Source organism: Cajanus cajan, chromosome 11 (genome assembly GCF_000230855.2).
Source record: "Cajanus cajan strain Asha chromosome 11, NIPB_CcT2T_4, whole genome shotgun sequence".
Taxonomy (NCBI): Eukaryota; Viridiplantae; Streptophyta; class Magnoliopsida; order Fabales; family Fabaceae; genus Cajanus; species Cajanus cajan.
In genome coordinates this window covers 4,212,304-4,235,321 of record NC_138527.1, presented here as the reverse complement: position 1 = coordinate 4,235,321, position 23,018 = coordinate 4,212,304, and the positions used below count along the sequence as shown (strand labels likewise).

The 23,018-nt window shown below is 32.5% G+C and overlaps 1 protein-coding gene across 1 annotated transcript; it reads left to right on the top strand.

Annotated features, from left to right (window-relative positions):
* The first annotated feature begins 9,540 nt into the window (after positions 1-9,540).
* LOC109790291 (uncharacterized) lies at positions 9,541-10,908 on the top strand. Its single transcript, XM_020349411.3, has one exon. It carries the CDS (start codon positions 9,717-9,719, stop codon positions 10,572-10,574), a length of 858 nt encoding a protein of 285 aa, XP_020205000.3. The 5' UTR covers positions 9,541-9,716; the 3' UTR covers positions 10,575-10,908.
* Positions 10,909-23,018: the final 12,110 nt, after the last annotated feature.

Below are 23,018 nucleotides of genomic sequence, written 5' to 3'. Positions count from 1 at the left end.
GGGCCGTTCAAGTTATAAAATTTACACAGAATGGTCATATCCTGAACGGGCCGTTCCGATTTTGGAACGGGCCGTTTTGGACACTTTTTGAAGTCTATAAATAGACAGCTTGGGCACAGTTTTCAGGACCCCAAAAATTTTGTCCAGAACTCCTTAGAGCTCGAAATTTCTCTCTCTCTCCTTCTTATTGTATTTCTGGAGATTTGTGAGGCATTTGTGTAGTGTAAAAGGTTGCCATAAAGCACCTAGAATTTCCATATCGGAAGATTTAACAAAGCTTGCTACGAGGTATTTCAATTAATCTTCTTCTCTCTCTTTTATTTCTTATTTTTTATAAGTATTGTTATAATAAAAACAATCATGTAGATATTTTAGAGTCAATTGTTTAATTTAAATTTCAAGCATGTAAATACTCATTAATAAAAGGGGATTTAATATTTATATTATTATTGTTTATAATGTTAACTTCGTCATAGGGTACCGATTAAGGGCATTGTAGGGGTGCTTAATACCTTCCCTACACGTAACCGACCCCCGAACCTAATTCTGGTTATTAAGGCCACTATTGGATTTTTTAAAAACCTTTTCTTTTTCCAATGTTTTGAGTAAAACATTGGTGGCGACTCCATGAACTCATTTTTCAAAACCATTAATTAAGGATTAGTCTGGTGTCCTGACATTCCTTAATTGATGAGATCTTTAAAAGGATGTCTAAATCATAGGTCGCAAGATCGAAAATTTTCGGGTTGCGACAGAAGGCGACTCCACTGGGGACGTTTAAAGAGAGTCAGACCCAAATAAATGATGAAGTTAATAAAATGAGAATAAATAATTTAAATATTTTTCCCCTTTACCATGTTTGTTTTATTTGTTTGGCTTTAATATCTGTTTGCCTGTTTAAATTCTGCATCTTTTTAAATAAAAATTGTACACAAACCTTTGCACACAACAGTTTCCCCTACACCCGGGGGCATGAGGGTATTAAACATAGGGAGTGGTTAACGTACGACCGGCCCAAGTTTCGCCTTGGACCCTGCGAGCCTTGTCGAAAATCACACTCAAGGTGATAACCGGTTACTCTAGCCCGAAATACTGCGACAGACCTTAGAGTTTGCCAGGTGACGGTGACAGAGATACTGGGTCCCTATAATGGGGGCACCTTGGGGGCCTTAAAACCAGTGAGATTAGAACCGTCCTATACAATGCACTTTTCTTACAAGGACCACAGACCAAGAATTTGAACGTGACTGTTCTCCGGTGTACATTTGTTTGAGCATATGTGTGTTGCATTTGTTTGTGTTTATTTATCTTAAATGGATAAGAATTAAAAACAAATAGATATTAATAAAAAAAAATATGATAAGAATTTTAACTCCCTTCTATATACCCAAACCTCAAAGCATCATATAGGATAGATTATTTTTATAAAAAAAACAACAACAAAAAAATTAATATATAGCAAAAAATCATGCATCATTCCCCTTTAGTAACAAAAAAAATGATAAAATTTAGGCAAAAAACAAATATCATGCATCTTTTAGTTTAGCATATACATTCATTAGAAAATGGAAGGCACATAGTATGTAAAGATTTTTGAGAAAGGAGAACATTCTAAAGAACAAGAATCGTGTGCCCTTATACTAAGGAGGCCTACTAAACTTTGAACTCTCGTCATCCTTTCAACAGAAGGCAAAGTCTACATCTTCTCAGACTTCTTCCAATTTAGAAAGATTTCTTTCCTCAACCCAAATAGGAGATTATTTGAAATTTTGAAAAGGAGGCACGCAAAAAAGGAAATTGAAGCAAAAAATAAAAAATAAAAAAGAGAGAAAAAGAATTTGCTTCAAAAGAACATAGTTTGGGAAGCTAAAGAAAACTACGCTGATGAATGAGAAATCGTGAACCTAGGGAGTTTTATAAAAAATTGATGATAAGCTCCCTTACACCTCTAATTCGTTATCAAATCGCTCCAAACTGCATCTTTCTTCTCTAACTCATCAACCTCGCCAATAAAGATGAAAATTTTGGCAATCACCAAAATAGTGGTGAACCCAAAGATCCTATTGACGGTTACTTCTGATGGGAATAGCAAGAAGAGAATCTGAGAAGAAACAAGAACTAATTGCAAATCAACGAACGAGCAAGCATGTCTATAGGGACATCACTCAAGCATTAGCTTCTGTAGCCTGTTACAACATCGTCAAAGTGCACCGAAATATTTGTACAAAGAATGTTCTCTAAACAAACAAATCAATGAGAATGATATTTGTTGAATTTCTCAATCACCTTTGCATCCTATTTTGCACTTCATATAGATAATATGTCTTCCTTGTAAATAATAAGAATAAAAAGAAAAATCTAACCTGTGTGTGTTAATCAAATAATGAGATCACTGGAAATCAAGTGCAAACTCGATACATCAAATTGGAAGCACTTAAAAACCAGTAATTGTGCAAGAAGACTGGGGGCATAACACGCCCAAATTGATGATTCAAACACCGAGAGTTCCCCATGCAGAAATGACAACCGTTGGGATAGGAGGAATGATCAAGAATGAATGAATCCTTGTTTCTAGGGAATTACAATAAAACTCAATTGAAGAATAAAGGCATTGCATGAAAATAAAACCCGCTAGGACGAAAATCCGTAGAAGGCGTCCTAGGAAAAAATTAGGGTAAAGGAATCAAAATCCCGATAGGATACATCCTATACAAAAGTCAGGGATATATATATAAAAAAAAAAAAAGCAATGTCTGCTCAAGTTGAAAACTGAAAGGCGGCTTGAGTACTCCCTTTAGAAAGCAAGAATTCATAAAGGTTTCATTCCGAAGTCGAAACACCCACATTCAAGCAAGTGGGAATGCGTTCCTAACGTAGTTCAACCAATTTTCAACCATGCCTCTCTAGGGGGCAACCTCGGTTAATCTCTCTGTGTACGAATCACGAACTCGGGGCATGCCCAGGCCTCCGAGCTTTGCTAAAGGGGCACGTGTAAATTGGAAATACTGTTTTAAATGCCATAACATTCTTTCATTTCTCTTCTCCCTTTAAATATTCACTCTAGGCCTCATCCATTAACCCTTAATAAATAAGACGTATTTACGACAAAGATGTTACTCAACAATAACATGGAAAGGATAACAAAGGAACAATCAGGAGTCCAAACATGACTGGGCGTCCCATACAAACATTGCAAAAATGAAAGCCAGGTAGAAACCCACTAAGGGGGGCTACGCAAAATTAGGGCAAGATCCGCTACGGGCTCACATTCGAAAAGGGCAACCTAGGCAAAAGTAAGGATAAAAAATGTCTGTAAGAAACACATCCAAAGTGACCTAGGCAAAAGTTAAGACGTTAAAGCAGCGACCTGGGTTGAAAATTGAAAGGCAGCTCAGGAGGGATCATTTAATCAGAGCACGACCCCAAGTCAACACTCCACTTTCCAAAAAGGCTAAAACACAATGATAGCTTCTTTGTAGCAAATATGCTTTGTTTAATAACCCTAAACACCAAAGCCCACATTGGCCAGCCATTCTTCTAAAAAACCCTTTTGGAAAAAAAAATCCATTCTAACAACCCTTCTGAAAAAATACAAACATCCCTTCTTTCTTTTCTCTTGACCCTTATGGCATTAAAATGGTACCGAAAATATACACGGAGAATGCACAGTGAATACTCACAGAGGAAAGATCGAGACGTCCCCAAACGGAGTTGGGAGATGCTTGACTACACATCGACTAGATAATCAAGGAGCCACTGAAACCTTGAGTTCAAAAGAACATATCCCAGCTATAATCACAAACGGCATGGATAAAAAGGAATCGTTAACATTAACCTTAACGCGCACAGGTTAATTTCTCGACATTAAAAAAAATTGAATTGCATGTTTAGGACTAAACACATGAGTATAAACTGCATCGCATCCATATGAGGTAGGGGCATATGAAAAGGCGTTACACAAAAAATGGAATGAATAAAAGAATCATTTATGTCTTGCATATTCATTGCATCCATGCATTCTACTTGCTATGGGTCAGAAGGAGTCATCAGGACGAAGCACAAGCTAAATAGCCAACCATGAGCCAAGCAGTGGCAAATAGCAACCCCAAGTGATTCTATGTGCCCACTAAGCAAAGACATATCAATAGTGGAATAGAATAGAATCGACCAAACAAGCAAGTCTGTAAGCATGAAAAGGCCATCGCGCCCTACTCCTCAATTGAATGAAGGATGATCCAAGAGAATGCCAAGACCAGGAATGACTTCCTAATCAAAACCAGGAGTGGCTTCCAAAATAATACTCATCAATAAAGATTCAACAAATAACATCATCATGGAATAGATCCCTCCACCAATGATGACAATAAAAAAGCAAAAACAACATGAGAAAAAGGCAAGCTTCGTAAATGTTGAAAAAGCCTAAGCATTTAAAAAAAAACCAAAAAAGGCAAGCTTTAAACATGAAAGAGCCAAAGCTAAACAAAAATGAAATTCAGAAAAAATCTACCAAAAGCATGCGCCTGGAGAGGCATCACAATACTCAAGCGGCAGGGACAACCTTGGAATCCCTGCCAGTCATCCACTTCTTTGCCCACCAACGCAGGGGCACATCAAACATCTCCTGTCCATCCACCTGGGGGCAGTCTTTCATCTCACAACACCAACAAGAAGACATCAAGTACAAACACGGAAAGGGTTGCTAGATCCCTAAAACTAGTACAAGAACAAAGTGGGTTACCTGACCTTAGTGAAAGGGTTGCTAGATCCCTAAAACTAGTACAAGAACAAAGTGGGTTACCTGACCTTAGAGGAGGCCGGCTGAAGCCTTAAAATATCAGTCCAGCTTGGAGAGGCTGAGCTACAAAACTACTTCAACAACAAAGTGGGTTACCTGACCTTAGAGGAGGTCGGCTGAAGCCTTAAAATATCAGTCCAGCTTGGAGAGGCTAAGTTACGAAACTACTTCAACAACAAAGTGGGTTACCTGACCTTAGAGGAGGCCGGCTGAAGCCTTAAAATATCAGTCCAGCTTGGAGAGGCTGAGCTACGAAACTACTTCAACAACAAAGTGGGTTACCTGACCTTAGAGGAGGTCGGCTGAAGCCTTAAAATATCAGTCTAACGGAGAGGCTGAGCTATGAATCTACTTCAATGACAAAGTGGGTTACCTGACCTTAGAGGAGGTCGGCTAAAGCCTTAAAATATCAGTCCAACTTGGAGAGGCTGAGCTACGAAACTACCTCAATGACAAAGTGGGTTACCTAACCTTAGTGAAAGGGTTGCTAGATCCCCAAAACTAGTACAAGATTTAAGAGGGTTACCTAACCTCAGAGTGAAAGAAGCTACAAATAAAGGAACACATTATCACAAGGGAAACAACGCAGAAGCACCAAAGAGACGAAGAGAAGACCCGGACGAAATGTATACGTCTTTCCTTGCCTTTGGAAAAGTAACACATTACTATTCCAAAGGACAAGTAAAGAGGGATAGTTGTAGACACCAAATTTCATTCGGAGGCATACAAACAAGGAAATGGACCTCTATTATGGAGGGAAGGAGCTCCCGAAGCATGCAAACAACAAGACAGGACTTTAGAAGGCCCAAAAGCCCAAACAAGCTGATTTTAGAAGACTGGAACGGGCTGTTCCAAAACCGGAACGGGCCGTTCCAAGTTTCTAAAAGGGCCAAAAATCCTAAATTGGAAGGGCCGTTCCTAAATTGGAACGGGCCGTTCCAAGCTTATAAAAAGTGGGTTAAAACCTTTACTGGAACGGGCCGTTCCAAGTTAAGAAAAAGGCCTAAAAACCCTTCTTTGGAACGGTCGTTCCAACCTAACCAACATTGTGTTATTCTCATCGCTGGAACGGGCCGTTCTAGTTTCAGAACGGGTCATTCCAGTTATAAAATTTACACAAAACGGTCATATCCTGAACGGGCCGTTCCAATTTTGGAACGGGCCGTTCTGGACACTTTTTGAAGTCTATAAATAGACAGCTTGGGCACAGTTTTCAAGACCCCAAAAATTTCGTCCAGAATTTCTTAGAGCTCGAAATTTCTCTCTCTCCCCCTCTTATTGTATTTCTGGAGATTTGTGAGGCATTTGTGTAGTGTAAAAGGTTGCCATAAAGCACCTAGAATTTCCATATCGGAAGATTTAACAAAGCTTGCTACGAGGTATTTCAATTAATCTTCTTCTCTCTCTTTTATTTCTTATTTTTTATAAGTATTGTTATAATAAAAACAATCATGTAGATATTTTAGAGTCAATTGTTTAATTTAAATTTCAAGCATGTAAATAGTCATTAATAAAAGGGAATTTAATATTTATATTATTATTGTTTATATTGTTAACTTCGTCATAGGGTACCGATTAAGGGCGTTATAGGGGTGCTTAATACCTTCCCTACACGTAACCGACTCCCGAACCCAATTTTGGTTATTAAGGCCACTATTGGATTTTTTAAAAACCTTTTCTTTTTCCAATGTTTTGAGTAAAACATTGGTGGTAACTCCATGAACTCATTTTTCAAAACTATTAATTAAGGATTAGTCTGGTGTCCGGACATTCCTTAATTGATGAGATCTTTAAAAGGATGTCTAAATCATAGGTCGCAAGATCGAAAATTTTCGGGTTGCGACAATACAAAAGATAACCTAAAATTATGTATAAAATATATATTGTTATTAAATGATTGCAATTATGCAATATCATCTTAATGTTTTATATAATTTTAAAGAAAATTATATCATTATATAAAATAGTGAATTTATTTTTAAATGACACGTTTAAACTAAACGACAAAAGAACAAAGATAAATAGTTTTACCATATTAATCTCAATAAAAATTATATGAAAAGTGACGATGTGGTAATATAATAAATAAAAAAACAAGCCGGTAAAATATCAATTGCTATAATACATCATATATTTCAGTTAACTTCATGTTCATTGCTTTCAAGCAAGTGGGATGAATAAATTTTTTTCTTAATTAATTAAGACCAAACCAAACTCATGTTTAGTTTGAACACGCGACCATTAAGACCTAAAAAACAAGACAGCACTATTCCTAGTAAAATATAACCAACAAAAGCAGAAAGAAAACTGTGATAGACAAAAAGGTAACCTAACTGCTATAACATCATCAAAGAAACAAGCAAAAAGCATTTCCTTTGTCTTTCTCTTGCACCTTTATTTTCTCGCTTCGTCACCACGGTGTTCTTTATTTTCAATGGCAATTTAATTTCCAAAAACTTTAATCAACACATTACATATATTAAAACTATTCTCAATCACTTTCCCTTTCTCTTACATCTTTACGTTTTGTTCTTCTTTTGGAAGGAGAAGATGCTTCTCTTTAATTTCTGTTAGAATAGTGGATTAAGCCTAACTCAACCCTACAAAACCGGCTTGTAAGGTAAGGGTTGCTTTCCACTTATATACTATTTAATTGCCTAATCTCTAGTCGATGTGGGACTTGGGTTTTTCCCAATACACCCCTTCACGTCCAACACTATTAAGCTTGGTACGTGAATAAATGGTGGGTGGCCCTTCTTAATGATCTAGGATTGGCGGGACTTGGGTTTTTCCCAATACACCCCCTCATGCTTGTGAGGCATGCATCAATGGTGGGTGGCCCATTTTTAAAGTAGATCTAATTGGCTCTGATACCATGTTAGAATAGTGGATTAAGCCTAACTCAACCCTACAAAACCGGCTTGTAAGGTAAGGGTTGCTTTCCACTTATATACTATTTAATTGCCTAATCTCTAGTCGATGTGGGACTTGGGTTTTTCCCAATAATTTCAACGGTAATTTTCTTAAAATTTGAACGACCACGTTATTATCTTAAAAATATGCTTAATTTGATTGGATCGAAGGCTTTACATCGATGAACAGATTTTGATGGAGTTGCAAACTCACATTTACTGTTAATTTTCATTATATAGTTTGGTTTCTAACAAAAAGATACATAAATAATAACTTGACTATTTTTTTTAAAATTTATTTCCCTTTTTTCTTAATCAAACAAGGAAAAATAAGAAGGGTTTTCTGTTTACGTTTCCTTCTCTTCAATTTTAATTTTCTCATCTTCTAGATTCAATGTCACTCTTTTTCTTGAACTAAACGAAGCAAAGTCATATAACATAATTTTCGCAGACCAAATTGATTATACCCTTTTAATAAAATAATTAATGCTCCACCAGCTTCCTTCTGGAATACAACAATTTTCTATTGACCAAAAGCCCAGAAAAATTTAAATCTATTTGCGGAAGTAATGGCCATATTTGTTCACGCCACATCCACATTTATTCTTTAGCCGGAATAAGAAAAGAAAATGGTTTTGAATTCTCTTCTCTCATAAATAAATAAATAAAATTTATATTTAATCAGTCATATATTTTGCGTATTATCATATAGAAATGTATTAATACATAGTTATTTTTTTTTTCCATATGATAATTACTACAGTTGATTTTTTAATAAAACGTGATTTAAGATTAACATAAATTTACTAAAATAAATAAAAATTTATATTACTTAATCAAAATTAGATTTACGAAATTGTGTCCTTAAAAGAAACACGATAAGAATCGTAAAATCTTGCATACCTTTAGTATTCACAAAAAAATAAAAATAAAATAAAATAAAGTACTAGCATATATTTGGACAAAATCAAATAACTGGGCAAGAATGGCATGATCGAGCACGGGTTACAAACATTATTAACGAACTATTTTTTTTATTATTTTTTTTACTTTTAATCTTTAATATTACCTTGAAAATAAAGGAAATTTACCATTCTTAATTTCTTATTTGAATTTAATTTAAAGGCATTCATAATGTAAATAACTATTAAACTCTCATTTTTTTTAGAGTGTTTTTAAAATCTCAATCTCATATAATTACATGTTTATAATATATGATATAATGATAAATATGTAATTTTTTAAAAGTAATTATTTTAAGAGTTATATTTAACATAATCAAATATGACCTCCATCTATTCTCTAACTAAAATAAAAATCATATTTATGATCAATTTATTACCTTTCATTCATAACATCAAACATTGTAAATAATAAATCAAAGTCTTAAATAACAAAGTTTACACATTCTAAATTTCTAATAGAAATATTTAAGTCTCAATGCCTTTAAAATTTAAAGTCCAAGCATACCAACTATTAACCAAATATTAAAGCCAGTACATCAAAGTCTAAATACCTTAAAACATAAAGTCTTAATTAATATCTTAAAAACAAACATAAAATATTTGTAAGTCCAATTACATCTATCAAATATAATCAACCATCTCCAATAATAAAATTTGAGTCCACATTTAAACGGGTAATCCGCGGGCTCGCGGATTAAATCCGCAAAATCCGCGGACTAAACGGGCCGGGCCTAAAAAGTCCGTATGATTATACGGATTAAAAAAAATGGGTCCGTTATCCGTGAAGTCCGCGGACTTACGGACCGGTCCGCGGACTCAAGTCCATATAGGGTGCAAGCAAGCAAATATATATAAATAAATAAAAAAAAGATGAAAAGGTGGCTTGAATTACAAATTTACAATGAGCAAATAGTCAAATATGGAGCCCTTTCCTCTCTCCTTCCTTACTTACCCTGTCCTCACTATGTCTCTATATAGTTAACCCTCATTCCGCAACCGCCACCATTTCTCCAAACTCACACATACATACATACATAACAAGACATGGAAGTGGAGGTGGCAGTGCCTCCTCCTCCTTCTTCTTCTTCTTCCATGGACTTCAACTTCGACAGCACCTGCTCCTCCCCTTACATCACCGCACCTTCCAGCCCCCAACGCTTCCCCAACTTCTTCTTCAGCGCCCCCGCCAGCCCCACTCTCTTTAACCCCCGACACTCCTCCTCCTCCATCCCCAACACCACCACCCAAGCCGACTTCGACTTCGGTGTCCACCTCCCCAGACCTTCTCTTTCCGCCGAGGAACTCTTCCTCGCCGGAAAGATCCGCCCTCTTAAACCCCCCTCAATACAACCCATCAAAAAGTCGTCACCATCACCATCATTATCATTGTCGTTACCACCGCCACAACATGAGTTGCGTCCAGAAAGGGCTTCATCGTCTTCGGTTCCCGAGGAGAGAACCGAAAGAAGTGAGGAGGCAAGGAAAAGCGTGTCCGAGTGTGATGACAACAAAAGCAACAACAAAAGCGGAGAAACCTCGTTCTTGTGGTTCACGAGAGGGTACCGAAAGTGGAGGATAAAGGACTTTCTGCTCTTCCGTAGCGCCTCCGAGGGGAGAGCCTCGGACAAGGATCCTTTTCGGAAGTACGCGGTTCTGTCCAAAACGACGGCGCACGAGGATGTCCGGAACTCGAGTTTCCGGTCCGCGGGGAGTTCCGGTTCGGTTTCCCGACGGAGAGGACCGGTTTCGGCTCACGAGTTGCATTACACGGTGAACCGCGCTGCTTCCGTGGAGTTGAAGAAGAAAACTTTGCTTCCTTATAAGCAGGGCTTGTTGGGGTGCTTGGGCTTCAACCCTCCCATGCATCACTTCACCGCAAGAATTGGCTCTTCCGATCGTTGAATATTCTCTATTCGTTATTTCAGATCGATCACTCTTCTCAGACTCAGAGTTAGTGAGTTACGTTTTCGATTGTGATTTTCGGGATAGAGACAAACCTCCAACGCTTTGATATCATCTTATGAAAAATGTGGCTAATCCCATCACAATCATCTTGCTCTCTGCCATCTCCAGAATCTTAATACAATTGCTGTGAATGGTTCTTTCAAATTATGTTCTTCAATTTTCTTTCTATATGTTCTTATATATGCCCTTCTTATTCATTGTTTTTTGGTTATATTAATTAAAAAAAATTACATTATTATATGGATTTTTGAATAAATATTTTAAAAGATAAGTTTAGTTTGGATATATAATAGTTTGTAATTAAATAGTCTTGTTTATAATCTTATCATATTGTTGACTTTTTGTGCAGTAATTTTAAGTGTCTCATCTTTTATCTACTATTTTTTTTATTAAAATAAAAAATCTCATTCTTGCTCTGCATTTAACTTGATGGATCAATATAATAATTAACCTATTTGTAAGATATAAAAACAATCTATTCGGTAGAAAATTGTGGTTGCATGTGTAAAAAGTCTTCAGGTGAGTAATAGTCAAACAATATCAGATATGTAAACGTTATCACAATTCACAAACAAGATTATTCTCTAATATAATGTACTGGGAATACATGCCCGAGGAAAAAGAAAAGTCACAGATAGAGACAAAAACAGGATGAAATGAGTGTAACAGTGGTGAGGGATCTGACTAATTTGCATAACATCTTATATTCGTTAAACTCTGTTATGAATTATGATTTGTTTTTGTGATTTATATTTTGTCCACATATTGGTCGTTCAGATTTTTTTGGCAGGATTTGCGAAAATCGCATGTTTTGTGATGTCACCTCAGCCAAATCCTGTGTTTGCCTATACATTGACAAGTTGTCCACATGTATTGGGTTTGCACGTTGGAAAATAAACTCTGTATATTTTATATTCTTTGCGTGTATTTATGACTTTGCTTTGGTGAAAATTAATAGCTTACTTGTCAAACTATATAACAAATTGAGGATTTTAAAATTAACGTTAAGTACTCTTTCATAAGTAGGCTTTATCATGGAATTTCTTTTCTAACATGAACAACTGTTACCCACTATAATGTGTTTCCATTATGTACTTCTATAATTACCGTTTGTCCAAGTTAAAAAAAAAAAGTATATATATGAGAATTCCCACAACATTGCATGGCAAGAAAATAACTAAGATCTTAAATTGATATTAATATATATGACAAAATAAGCATGCTTAGAAAGGAAAGAAGCTTTTTTCAATATCATTAGGATGTTGAATGATGATTGTAATATTGCTGTACAGAGCAAGGTTTGTCGTTGAGTTGGACAGCGCCCACGGTCAAATTTTTCTTTTATTATTCAAATTCTGAACCAATAAAAAAACGACAAATGTTTCGTACATTTCGTTAAAGAAAAAAAGTGTAACATATAACACTGCTATTTCTTAAAAATACAGCGTAGGACTACGGGTGAAAAATCCGTGATTATTGTACCATCAACAAATATTGTGACGAGAGAAATGTTAATTGTACTTTATTTTTGTATGATGTACATAAAGGAGAGAATAAATTATATTATAAAAAAAATGGTATATAAATAAGAGTTAATCGTTGGTGTAAAATTTTTTATACAAATAATTAATCATATTTTTTAAATTATTTTATTTTATTTTTATTTTATTAAATAAATAATTCACATGATACTATTAAAAAATATAATTAGTTATTAATGTAAAAAATCTACACTAATAATATATAGGTGATTAACTCTATAAATAATACATAACTATTGTGGTGGATGATGAGATCTTTGGAAAATACCATTATTTGAAAGAAGAAAATAAATGCTACACGCACACCCCCTCGTGTTTGTAGGGTACGTGTTTCACCATGTTAATGTAGTATGTTTCACTTGTGGCCTATTTATAACTCGACGAAATGCACTTTTTTTCATGTACAAGAAGCATTATCCTACGTGAAGGTTTGGTGAGTCATTATTTAATCGAAACATATTATATATGTGAAGCCAGAGAAGGCGAGTCATTATTTAAATAATCTAAACTTTCATGTAGCAAGAGAAATTAAAAGTCTATGCAACTTTCGAATTTGCTGTGTCCTGAAATATGCTCTCTCCCCAAAAATTAATTCAAGGAAATTAAGAAATAAAGAGAAATGGGAATAATTTATATTCACGTAATTTTTATCCCAACAAGATGGGTTGTGATTTAAGCTAAATTCATTTTAACAGAAGCATTATAACATATTTCACACGTCCAAAAAGAAAACTATAACATATTTCAATATCTTTTATTTGAGAATTTCATAATTTTAATATTTTACCACCGAGTGTATGAAGTCAAGTTTCACATATCTTATATCATTAAAATTGGTAGTTCACTATTTATCTCCATATCAAATTCGGTAAGATTGAGTGTAAGAGGGTGTATTAGAAAAAAAAAATTAAGTTTCTCATTGACTAGAGATCATTAAAACATGTAAACAAATATAATTAAGGAACAATTCTCATCTTACAAGTCAATTATAATGTTAAATTAAACTCAAACCTACTTTTTGAGATGATATCAAAATTATCTAGATTCACTCTAAAATGACCACCCATTGATACACGTGCAAAGAATAGCTCTAGGCATGATAGTGTGTATTAGGGGTGAGCAGAAATTCCGTCCCCGACCGAATCCGAAGTGCCCGCAGGTAAGTTCCTTTGTGCGGCCGGTTTTTTGCGGTTTCTCGATTTTTCGGGTTTGTTAGAGTCGGTTTATTATGGGTTTTGTTGGTCGGGTTCGGATTAAAAAATTTGAATCCGTAGATATCCATACCCGACCGACCCAAAATAATTCAAAGGTGTATATTTATTCTTTTAGCACCGCGAGAGGAACCCTAGCCGCTGCTCACGAAAGTGACGAAACCTTCTCTTCTTGTGCTCAGAAAACCTAACCACCGCCGCTCAGCCTCAACGCCCTATTAAGCTTGTTCTGAAGAACAAACTTGTCCTTGATTTCAGCGGCGACCTTGAGGCGGTTCAGAAGCTCGCCAACATTCCCACCGCGTCCTTCCTTGTGTGTCGGAGATATAAAGCGAGTGCACCGGAAGACTGGGGAATGGGTTGAGTAAACTCCCCTGGGGCCGGAAGGGAAGGAGGTCCTCATACGGAGTCGCACACTTACTTGAGCAGTGCGGAAGACTGGGGAATGGGTTGAGTAAACTCCCCTGGGGCCGGAAAAATAACAGACGAAGCCTTGATTTTGGCCATCCACTTGAAGGCGTCGTCTAGGGTTTCGGCGTCGGTGAAGCTCTAGAGGAGGTGCTGGTAGCGCTCGAACTTGCGCTCGAATCCGACTAGACCGACCCGGTAAATCCGAGACCCGACAAATCCGAACCCGATAAACCCGAAACATTGTTAGGTCGAAAATGGGTTAAATTTTTTTTTGGTCGGTTTGGATTGGGTTAAATATTTTTTACCCGAACCCGTCCGAACCCGACCCGTGCTCAGGGCTAGTGTGTATTAGGAAAAAAAATCAACTCTTGTCTATCTTAAATCATTAAAAAGAGCCATCTATCATTGATACAAACAAAACTCTAGAATTATGTGTGAGTGGATGTATTAAGAAAAAACTCAAGTCTCACATTGATTAGAGATAAGACAAATAAAGAATTTACAAGTGGGGACATCCTTTACCTTATAAGCTAATTTTGTAAGGTTAAGTTAAGTTCAAATTCACTTTATAAAATGGTATTAAAACATATATTCTAGTTTTTATTGATTGTGGTTGGACCTATTGTGTCACTTATTACCTGTAAATGTCCTACAAACAACGTTCACTTTATCAATAATAACTAAGATCTTATTTTGAAACTACTTTTGTTTAAAATTATTTTTCCTTTTCTAATTATACTTTATTACTCTAGACCAACACATTATAACTTCTATTATTTTTATTTTTCATTTTATATTGTTTTCAAAATAAATACATATAGATAGGAAATGTCTTCACCCTACTATTATATATAAATTATAAAATATCAGAGAGTTTAAATTCAAAATATTATTTTTTTAAAAAAAAATCTGCAATATTGTTTAAATATGTGAAATAAATTAATCCAATTTTTTTTTAATTAGCTTTTTAAAATTAAGATTGTAAATCAAAAACATAAAAAAAAAACAAATGAAATTAAAAAATATAATTACCATATTCAAAAGTATTTAACATATACAGTCAGTGTGAACTAACAAAATTTTAACGTGAGTGAATTATTTAATTATATGACTTTTAAACTTTAAGAATTTTTTGAGTGCTTATTTAGAGACCTAATTAAAAACTTAGAAAAAAAAATATAGATTAACTGTTAATTTAACTAAAATAATATAAATACAAATAATATGTTGTATAAAAAATATTTGTTAGGTCAAAATTTGTATTATTAATATATAATCATTTTAAAAATATATTATATACAACTTGGTTAAAATATAATTCAAATTCATCAATATATTCGACTTCATTTATTAAAACCAAACTTGTCAAAATTTCCTTCACACGGGACCAGTTTGTGGAATGAAAAAGTTCATTGAAACCCTTACACTTAAAACAGAAGCACACAGGCAATGCAAGCCGCACAACCATCCATGCATTGAAGTTTAATTTGCTATTGAAGAGCCATGGACCACTCTGCTCTTAATGTCTTCCTTTAAACATTTTATACGTTGTTTTTCACATTTGAAAATTTTTAAATATATATAAAAATATTTTATAAATTGATTTAAATTTATTTAATGAAGTATCATATAATTTTTAATTTTTTAAAAAAAATTTGTAAATTTAATCTATGTATTAAAATTTTTTAATTTAATAATTGAATAGTTGAAATTTAATTTAGAATATTAATTATTGAATGAAGCAAGTAAATCTCTCACATGAGTAACAAAAGGGTTCAAGTTAAAATTTTTGTTATGAGTCAATTTTATTATTAGAGAGTGAGATATGACCTACGATTATAATATACTTTTTGGTCAGGTTTTAAATTATATGAAAAATTAAATATAGTTGTACGTGGAAACATTTTAATGGATACTCACCTAAACGCTTACAATATTAATTTCATAATTTATTGAATTGGGTCTTTTGAAAGGAGCAGATGCAACTGGTCAGACGAGAGAACAATTGGCGCAGTCACAAATTCATTAGCGAGTTGATTATTCAATTTTTGACAAAAGTAACACCTATGCAAGAAGTTGTCGTCGTACTAGGTAGGGTGTAGTTAAGATTGAAGATTCCAAATTGTAATTAATTAATCCCTGCCAAATGAATGTGAAAGTTATGGATATCCAACTCAGAAAATGACGAAGAATTGGAATCGTTCCGTTTGATCTAAAGTTTTTGAGGGAGGTCCACTAATTCAAAGTAATATAAGGTTCAAATGGAACCCAAAAATTAGTTCCACCAAAATTGTCAACAGCTATGGGTGACTTAAGAACGAGTTTAATGAGTTAAAAACAATTTAATATAAGTTAGTAGCACCAACCAAACCTTTACTTTTAGTGGTAAATGTTAACAATTAGTATGTTACGCTATTTTTATTTTGGTCTTGAGAGCATTTGAACCCATATTTCATCTTATCACTTCACTTCAGCCCTTAAGCCCGTTCTCCGAAACCATCACACCGCCTTATAACTCCATTTCCAGCAAACCTTTTATGCAACAACTCTAGCATGTATCATCCTACAAGTAATGTGGGCGTTGTGGCCACTGTCGTCTTTGTTAGAGATTCCACAAACATTGGAAATAAGACTATAGTAGTGTATATAAGTGGAAGAATAATTCTTAATTATCTTATAAGTTACTTTAGTAAGGTTTATGGTTTAGGGTTTAGTTAGATTCTTAATCAACTTTCTCTAGATGGTATTAGAACTTAACCTAGCAAGTGTTATTGGACTTATCAGGTCATCCACCATTAGGTCGTTATTAAATTACCCACAAATATTTTGTCGTTTAAACTTTACACTCAAGTTGTCCAATTATCGATGTGAAGGAGTGTGTTGAAGATTTACATCAACTAAAATAAGGTCATAATGGTGTATATTAGTGAAGAACAATTGTTACCCCACACTCGAGATGTTGTATTGGAGATCTCATCGACAAGAATAATAAGTGGGAACCCATCTTCTAGAATACTTTCGACTCTTCATCAAACATGCTTCCTTCATGGTTAAATTAGTTAAATTTGGCTTTATGAATCTATCAACACATAAATCCATCATGTATTTGTAGATCATATATTGGTTGAGTCTAACCTATTTCAATGATGACCATATATTAAAGTTGGTCCATGTTAAAACTTGTCTACCATCTAGGTAACACTTGTCTACCATCTATATTATGTCTACCTTTCCTCTTAGAACTAGAGTTATAAATTTGAGACAACTAAAATATAGTCAAAATCCATATACATTTGTACCACACAATCAACTTTTATGAAAGTTTACTCAAACCATAGATTAGTTAAAGTTTTCTAGAAATGATTTAATAATAGCTTACAAGCTCTATACATTAAAATATTAGCAAACCATTTTAAATTTCAAATTCTCTAAACTATTCAGTTGGTTGAAAACACTTTTAATGTTAAATTCAATTCTCATGAATAAAATAAAATCCTCTAAAGCACTCACTTCCCATTTATTAACGAATCTCACTAACTAGACTATGGTTAACAAGAATAGAAATAAAACTTGAAAAGATGCAAGTTTTTATTTGATCTCTCTTAAATTACAAAAACTCATTTTGACTATCATTTCATCAAGAAAAATCTAACAGACAAACTAATATTTAACTTGAAAAACCACTATGATTAACCTAGTGTTAGAGGTTAGGTGGTACGTACACCAAAAGTATTAAGTTCAAATTTTACTTTCGTCATTGTAATTTCAATCAATAAAAAAAATCTCTCAAAGTTGTGACTTTAATAATTAATTAACTAGACCTTAACTTTACCCCCAAATTTACTATATCATTTGTAACTACTAACCCATTAATTCGCTACTAGAAAATGTTAATTTTACTCAATTTCATAAAAATCAACACTAGATGGATAATTAGTGTTGTTTATTAAAAATAATATTACAACGTTCAATACTAATTAAATGGTTTCAATTAAGTGGCAGTTGATGAAAATATATATCATGTCCTTTTTTAATTATGTATATTTGTGATATATATAATTAAGGATTATATTTAATGTTGTTTAGTTGTTTTTATCATTTGTGGGGTGGAAGTTAAAGTAAAGATAACTCTAAGCTTAAGTTATATAAGATATAACTTATATGTGATAGAGTTGGTCGAGGAAGGCTAAGATATATAAGACAAATTCTGAGAAATGAACTTCATAAGTTCATAACTTTGGAATCTTATAAAGAAGTTAGAGAGAGGTGCTATAGAGTCAATGGAGTCTGATCTTCGATCCAATTCCACCAGAAGATCTTTTTTCTTCCCATGATCGTTAGTTAGTGTGGTAGAGGCTAAGATTCAAGCTAAAGAGTTGGGAATCTTAGTGAGAAGTCATTGTATGAAAGCTTAGGGTTCTCGAGTTTTCTTCCTTTCTTCCTTGTTTTATGGAGTAATTGAGGTAAAGAAAGCTTCACTACAAAAAAATTCAAATTAACAACGAATAATTTTCGACGGATATAAGTCCATCAGAAAATTTATATTTTTGACAGATTTTACCGATAAAAAAAATTTGTAGGAAAAGTTATATTACCGACGGATAATTTTCGACGGATACAAATCTATCGAAAAATTTATATTTGTGACGGATTTTACAAAAAGATACAAATCTATCGAAAATTTTATATTTTCGATGGATACAAATTTGTTAAAAAATTTATATTTTCGACGGATATATCCAATAATTTTTCGACGAATTTATCCATCAATAATTATGACGGGTATAAATCTGTCAGAAAAATTTATATTTCTGATGAAAAAAATTCGTAAGAAAAGTGATATTTCTGATGGAATATTTTCGACAAATTTATATTTGTCAAAAATGTAAAAAATTTTGACGAAAATTGACAATCATATATTAAAAAAAATCAATAAAATCTTAAATATATATATATATATATATATAGAGAGAGAGAGAGAGAGAGAGAGAGAAAGAGAGAGGAGGAATCAAATGACTCACAAAGTAACTCTTGGTAAAGTTACTCGCTAAATAACTCATGATGTATATTAAATTTCATCGATCCAATTGTTAAATCAAAAGTTATTAAATTTTACTAATAATTAATATAGAAAAAATTGATTAGCTTTAGAATAAATTATTTGCTAACAATATAGTTGAAAAATTAATTATTTTTAATTATTTAACTAGAATTTTATTGACAATTTACTATATAATCTTGATATTTTTGTATACCTAATATCTTATTTTAAATTTGATATAAAAATATTATGATATAATTCGATAATATTTTAAATTAATATTTTATTAATGGTTGATAATTAGAAAATAAAATAAGGATAAATACAATTTTTAAATTTTATATCTTAGATTTAAGATAAATAAATATATTAAGTAAATTAATAATTTATTTAAAATGTTAAAATTTAATTTATAAGTATGTAATAAATAAATATTTATAATTTTATAAATTATATTATCATTATAATTATAAAAATAATATTTTAAAATATATAAATTATTATTTAAGCTTTTAAATTTATAATAAATAATTTAAATTGTATCATAATATTAATTTTAAAAGTAGATTGTTAATTATAAAGTAAGTTTATAAATAAAGATTAATTAAATATAATATAATAATTATTATTATTGGTAATATAATTATTATATATATTATTATATTTTTAAAACAGTTCGGACACTCCGAAATGAGGAATTTGGATCCTCTCCTGCAATATTTTCTCTCCAGCCATATCCAGCAACATTAATAACCATTGAATATATCTAATGGCTCAAATTTAATCTTATAATTAATGTAACTTCTTAAAAGATTTTTATAAGATTAAATTTGAACTATCAGATATATGCAATGATTATTAATGTTGCTGGAGAGGGGCTGGAGAGAGAATATTGCAGGAGAGGATCTGAATTTCGGAATGAAAGGGATCAAAGATAGTACAAGTATGAGATTGTATAATTGAGGATGACTTAAATAAATTAATTTGTACTACCTATACTAACAACATACATCTATTTTTTGATAGCTTATCACATCAAAACTTCATAGTTAAGCGTGCTTGACTTGAAGTAATATAGGGATGAGTGAGCTTCTCGGAAGTTTCCCAGAAATTGTGCAAGTAAGGACAAATCACGCTGCAAAAGTGAAGTGTCGTGGAATAAAACTCTTGAGAGGCCAAATACGAGGGGTGTTACATTAATAAATTTATTAAAATTAAACAAAAAATTTTCCAACGGATATAAATCTGTCGGAATCACATAAAGATTTTCAAACAATTATTGACGGATTAACTTGTTTCCAATGAATTTTTTTTTCAATGTCCCTTTTTTTTACGGATTTGCATCAGTCAAAAATTCATTGAAAATTATCTATTTTCGACGAATATTCCTTTTTAACGATAGATTATGTCTGTTAGAAATTTGTATTTTTCTTCTAGTGTTCGTTGTTTGATTCTTTTAAGTTGTTGCATGTTGTATTTGTTGTTAATTTGCCCATCGGTGGCTTAATTTGTTGTTTTTGAGGTAGTTGTTGAAGATGGTGAAGTTGAGGTTTTGGGGTTGATGAACCAAAACCTAAAGTTGATTATTTCTTGATGTAATTATGTTGCATGTTAAATATAAGGTTAAATTTGTGTTATCTAAGTTGTTCAGAATCATTTCTGTGGTTTAGATTTCAAAAACATGTAGATGAATTGATGAGGTAAGAGGTCTTAAAATGGTGATTTTGCATATAAGTTCAGCACAATTTCGTTGGTCTAGATGAATTTGCAGCTCAATCCATTCTAAAATTAATTTGGTTGGGCCAAATTTTCTTAAACAGGAAAAATTTGGACAGATTCACTTGAAAGGTATTTTAAGTCAAATTGATTGGGCCAAATTTTTATGGCTTGGTGAAAATAGGGTCGAGAGAATTTTGAAGTCAAATTGGTTAGACCAAATTTTTATGGTTGGGCAAAAATAAGGTAGAGGTCATTTGTCAAATTGGTTGGACCAAATTAATTTGGCAAGACAATTATTAAGACATTCAAGATATTTATGATTTTACCTACTATATTGTTGTTGCAAGTTGAATAATGGTGAAACAATATTATATTATGTTGTTTATGATTGATAATTCACGTTGTAGGATGTTGAAATGAAGCATGTTAAGTTCTTTAAGTTCAATTGGATAATATTCCAAGTATTGTATACTATGTGTTTATTTATTTCATGGTGCTTAACTTGTGAATGTAAGTTGCTTATGATGTTGTATGATTATGGTTCATTACACATTGATTTAAGATGATGTGTGGTGATGTTTTGAGTTGATAATTGATTGAAGTTGATTAAGTTATTTAGAAATGTGGTGAAGATATATGTCTTAGTTAAGATACATAAAAATTAAAGGAGAATAAAGTTGTTTTTAAAAATTAAAATATCTCATTATTTAGATCTAAGTTATGGTGCTCTGAGAGCCCAAGTTGAGAACCCTTCAGTAAGTAAGTTGGCTTCTAAATGGGTAGTTGATTTAAGTTGCCTCCTCTAGATTTTATGTAGAATTTGTATGTAGGTCAGATTAGCCATACATGTATAAAGTGGTCAATTAAGTAAAGTATGAAGTCGATGGTTAAAATCCTTAACTAATTACTAGAAGGGTGCATAGTACTTGATAGGTAGTCGGCAGGTTAATCCCATAAAAGATTAGTTTGTGCATACTAAGATTGTAGTAGCCTTACACCCAAATTGTTCTATCCTAATATTAGTACTAAACCTTCCTAGTTTAAGTGGAAAAATATGATAAATCAATTTTTAAGTTGTATACCTAGCAATTTGAAAAGCCTAACATTATTTATACTTGACCTGGTTATGATAGGTCAGACGTTGTGGTTCGATATTAGACTACTCATTTTTGTTGTAGAAGATCTTCATAAGTTGATATATGTTACGATGCATTAGTTGTTTAAAGTTGTTTATGTTGATAATGTTGTTCATGTTGTAAGTTATATTTGATGATTGGAAGATGTTATTTATGTTGTAAGTTAAGGTTATGTTTCAAGTTGGAAGCTAACTAGTTGTTTAAAGTTGTTAAGTTGTGCATAGAGTTGTTTGCATTGAGAAAGTTGTGAGTTGTTCAATTATTTATCAGTTGAATATAAGTTGTTTATTCAATTGCCTTGTTGAGTTTGAGTTGTTCAATTGATTACCCTTAATTGTTCTCAATTGTTAAGTTATAGATGTTGTTGAAGTTAAGTTATGATTTTAAGTTGAAAAGCTAATCCATTACTTGAAGTTGTTTGTGTTGATGATGTTGTTACTTCCTTACTTGATATATGTTATTTTCTTTCATAAGTTTATCCTTGTTTTTTCATTTTGTTGAACTACAATAATTATACTTGGCATGTGAGTAGGGTAGGATTAGGTTAAAGGGCACACTTGGTGGATTGCCATGCTAAAGATAACATTATTTTTGTTGTGTTGTTTTGATACAATAGTTGTTTGAGACTCTTGACTAATGTTGGGATTTTTTTTGTATCAATACCTTTTGTATTTGATGTATATATATATATATATATATATATATATATATATATATATATATATATATATAGGGATATATATATATAGGGATATATATATATATACATGGCTTTGTTGTAATCCTATAATGGGCTTTATATATGTTTTAAAGTCAAAAATTGTCAAGGACTATTTTTTATGTTTTCTACATCTTATACATATATTTGTTGCATAAATATTCATGTACTGTTGCATGATAATCCTAGTTTAATAGATTCTTCGTGTATTTTCATTGTTTAATTGTTGAATTGTACTAAGTGTAGTAATCTATCCGATCATTACAAAAAGTGGATTAAAATATAAATTTCCACATTTTCATAGGAATACAACTTTCCCATCTTCCACCATGATGAAGTAAATCATGTTGTAGCTACTTTCTCAAAAATATTTTTTCAAAACTCTAAACAAACATGAAAATATGACATTCACAACGTAATATTCTCGGGAATGAGTTTTTAATCCAAGAAAAAAACATACTCCTAATTTATAATAACCAACCCCTCAAGGATTTCACTACTTGAAAATTGTCAATTAGCCTCAATTTCATTAAAAAAAATCAATCTAGGATGGATAATTAGCATTGTTTACAAAACCAACACTATGAAAAATCAATGCTAGATG

What these genes read in the sequence shown, in the direction of transcription:
- LOC109790291 (XM_020349411.3), top strand. Translation starts at nt 9,717, where the DNA reads ATGGAAGTGGAGGTGGCAGTGCCTCCTCCTCCTTCTTCTTCTTCTTCC.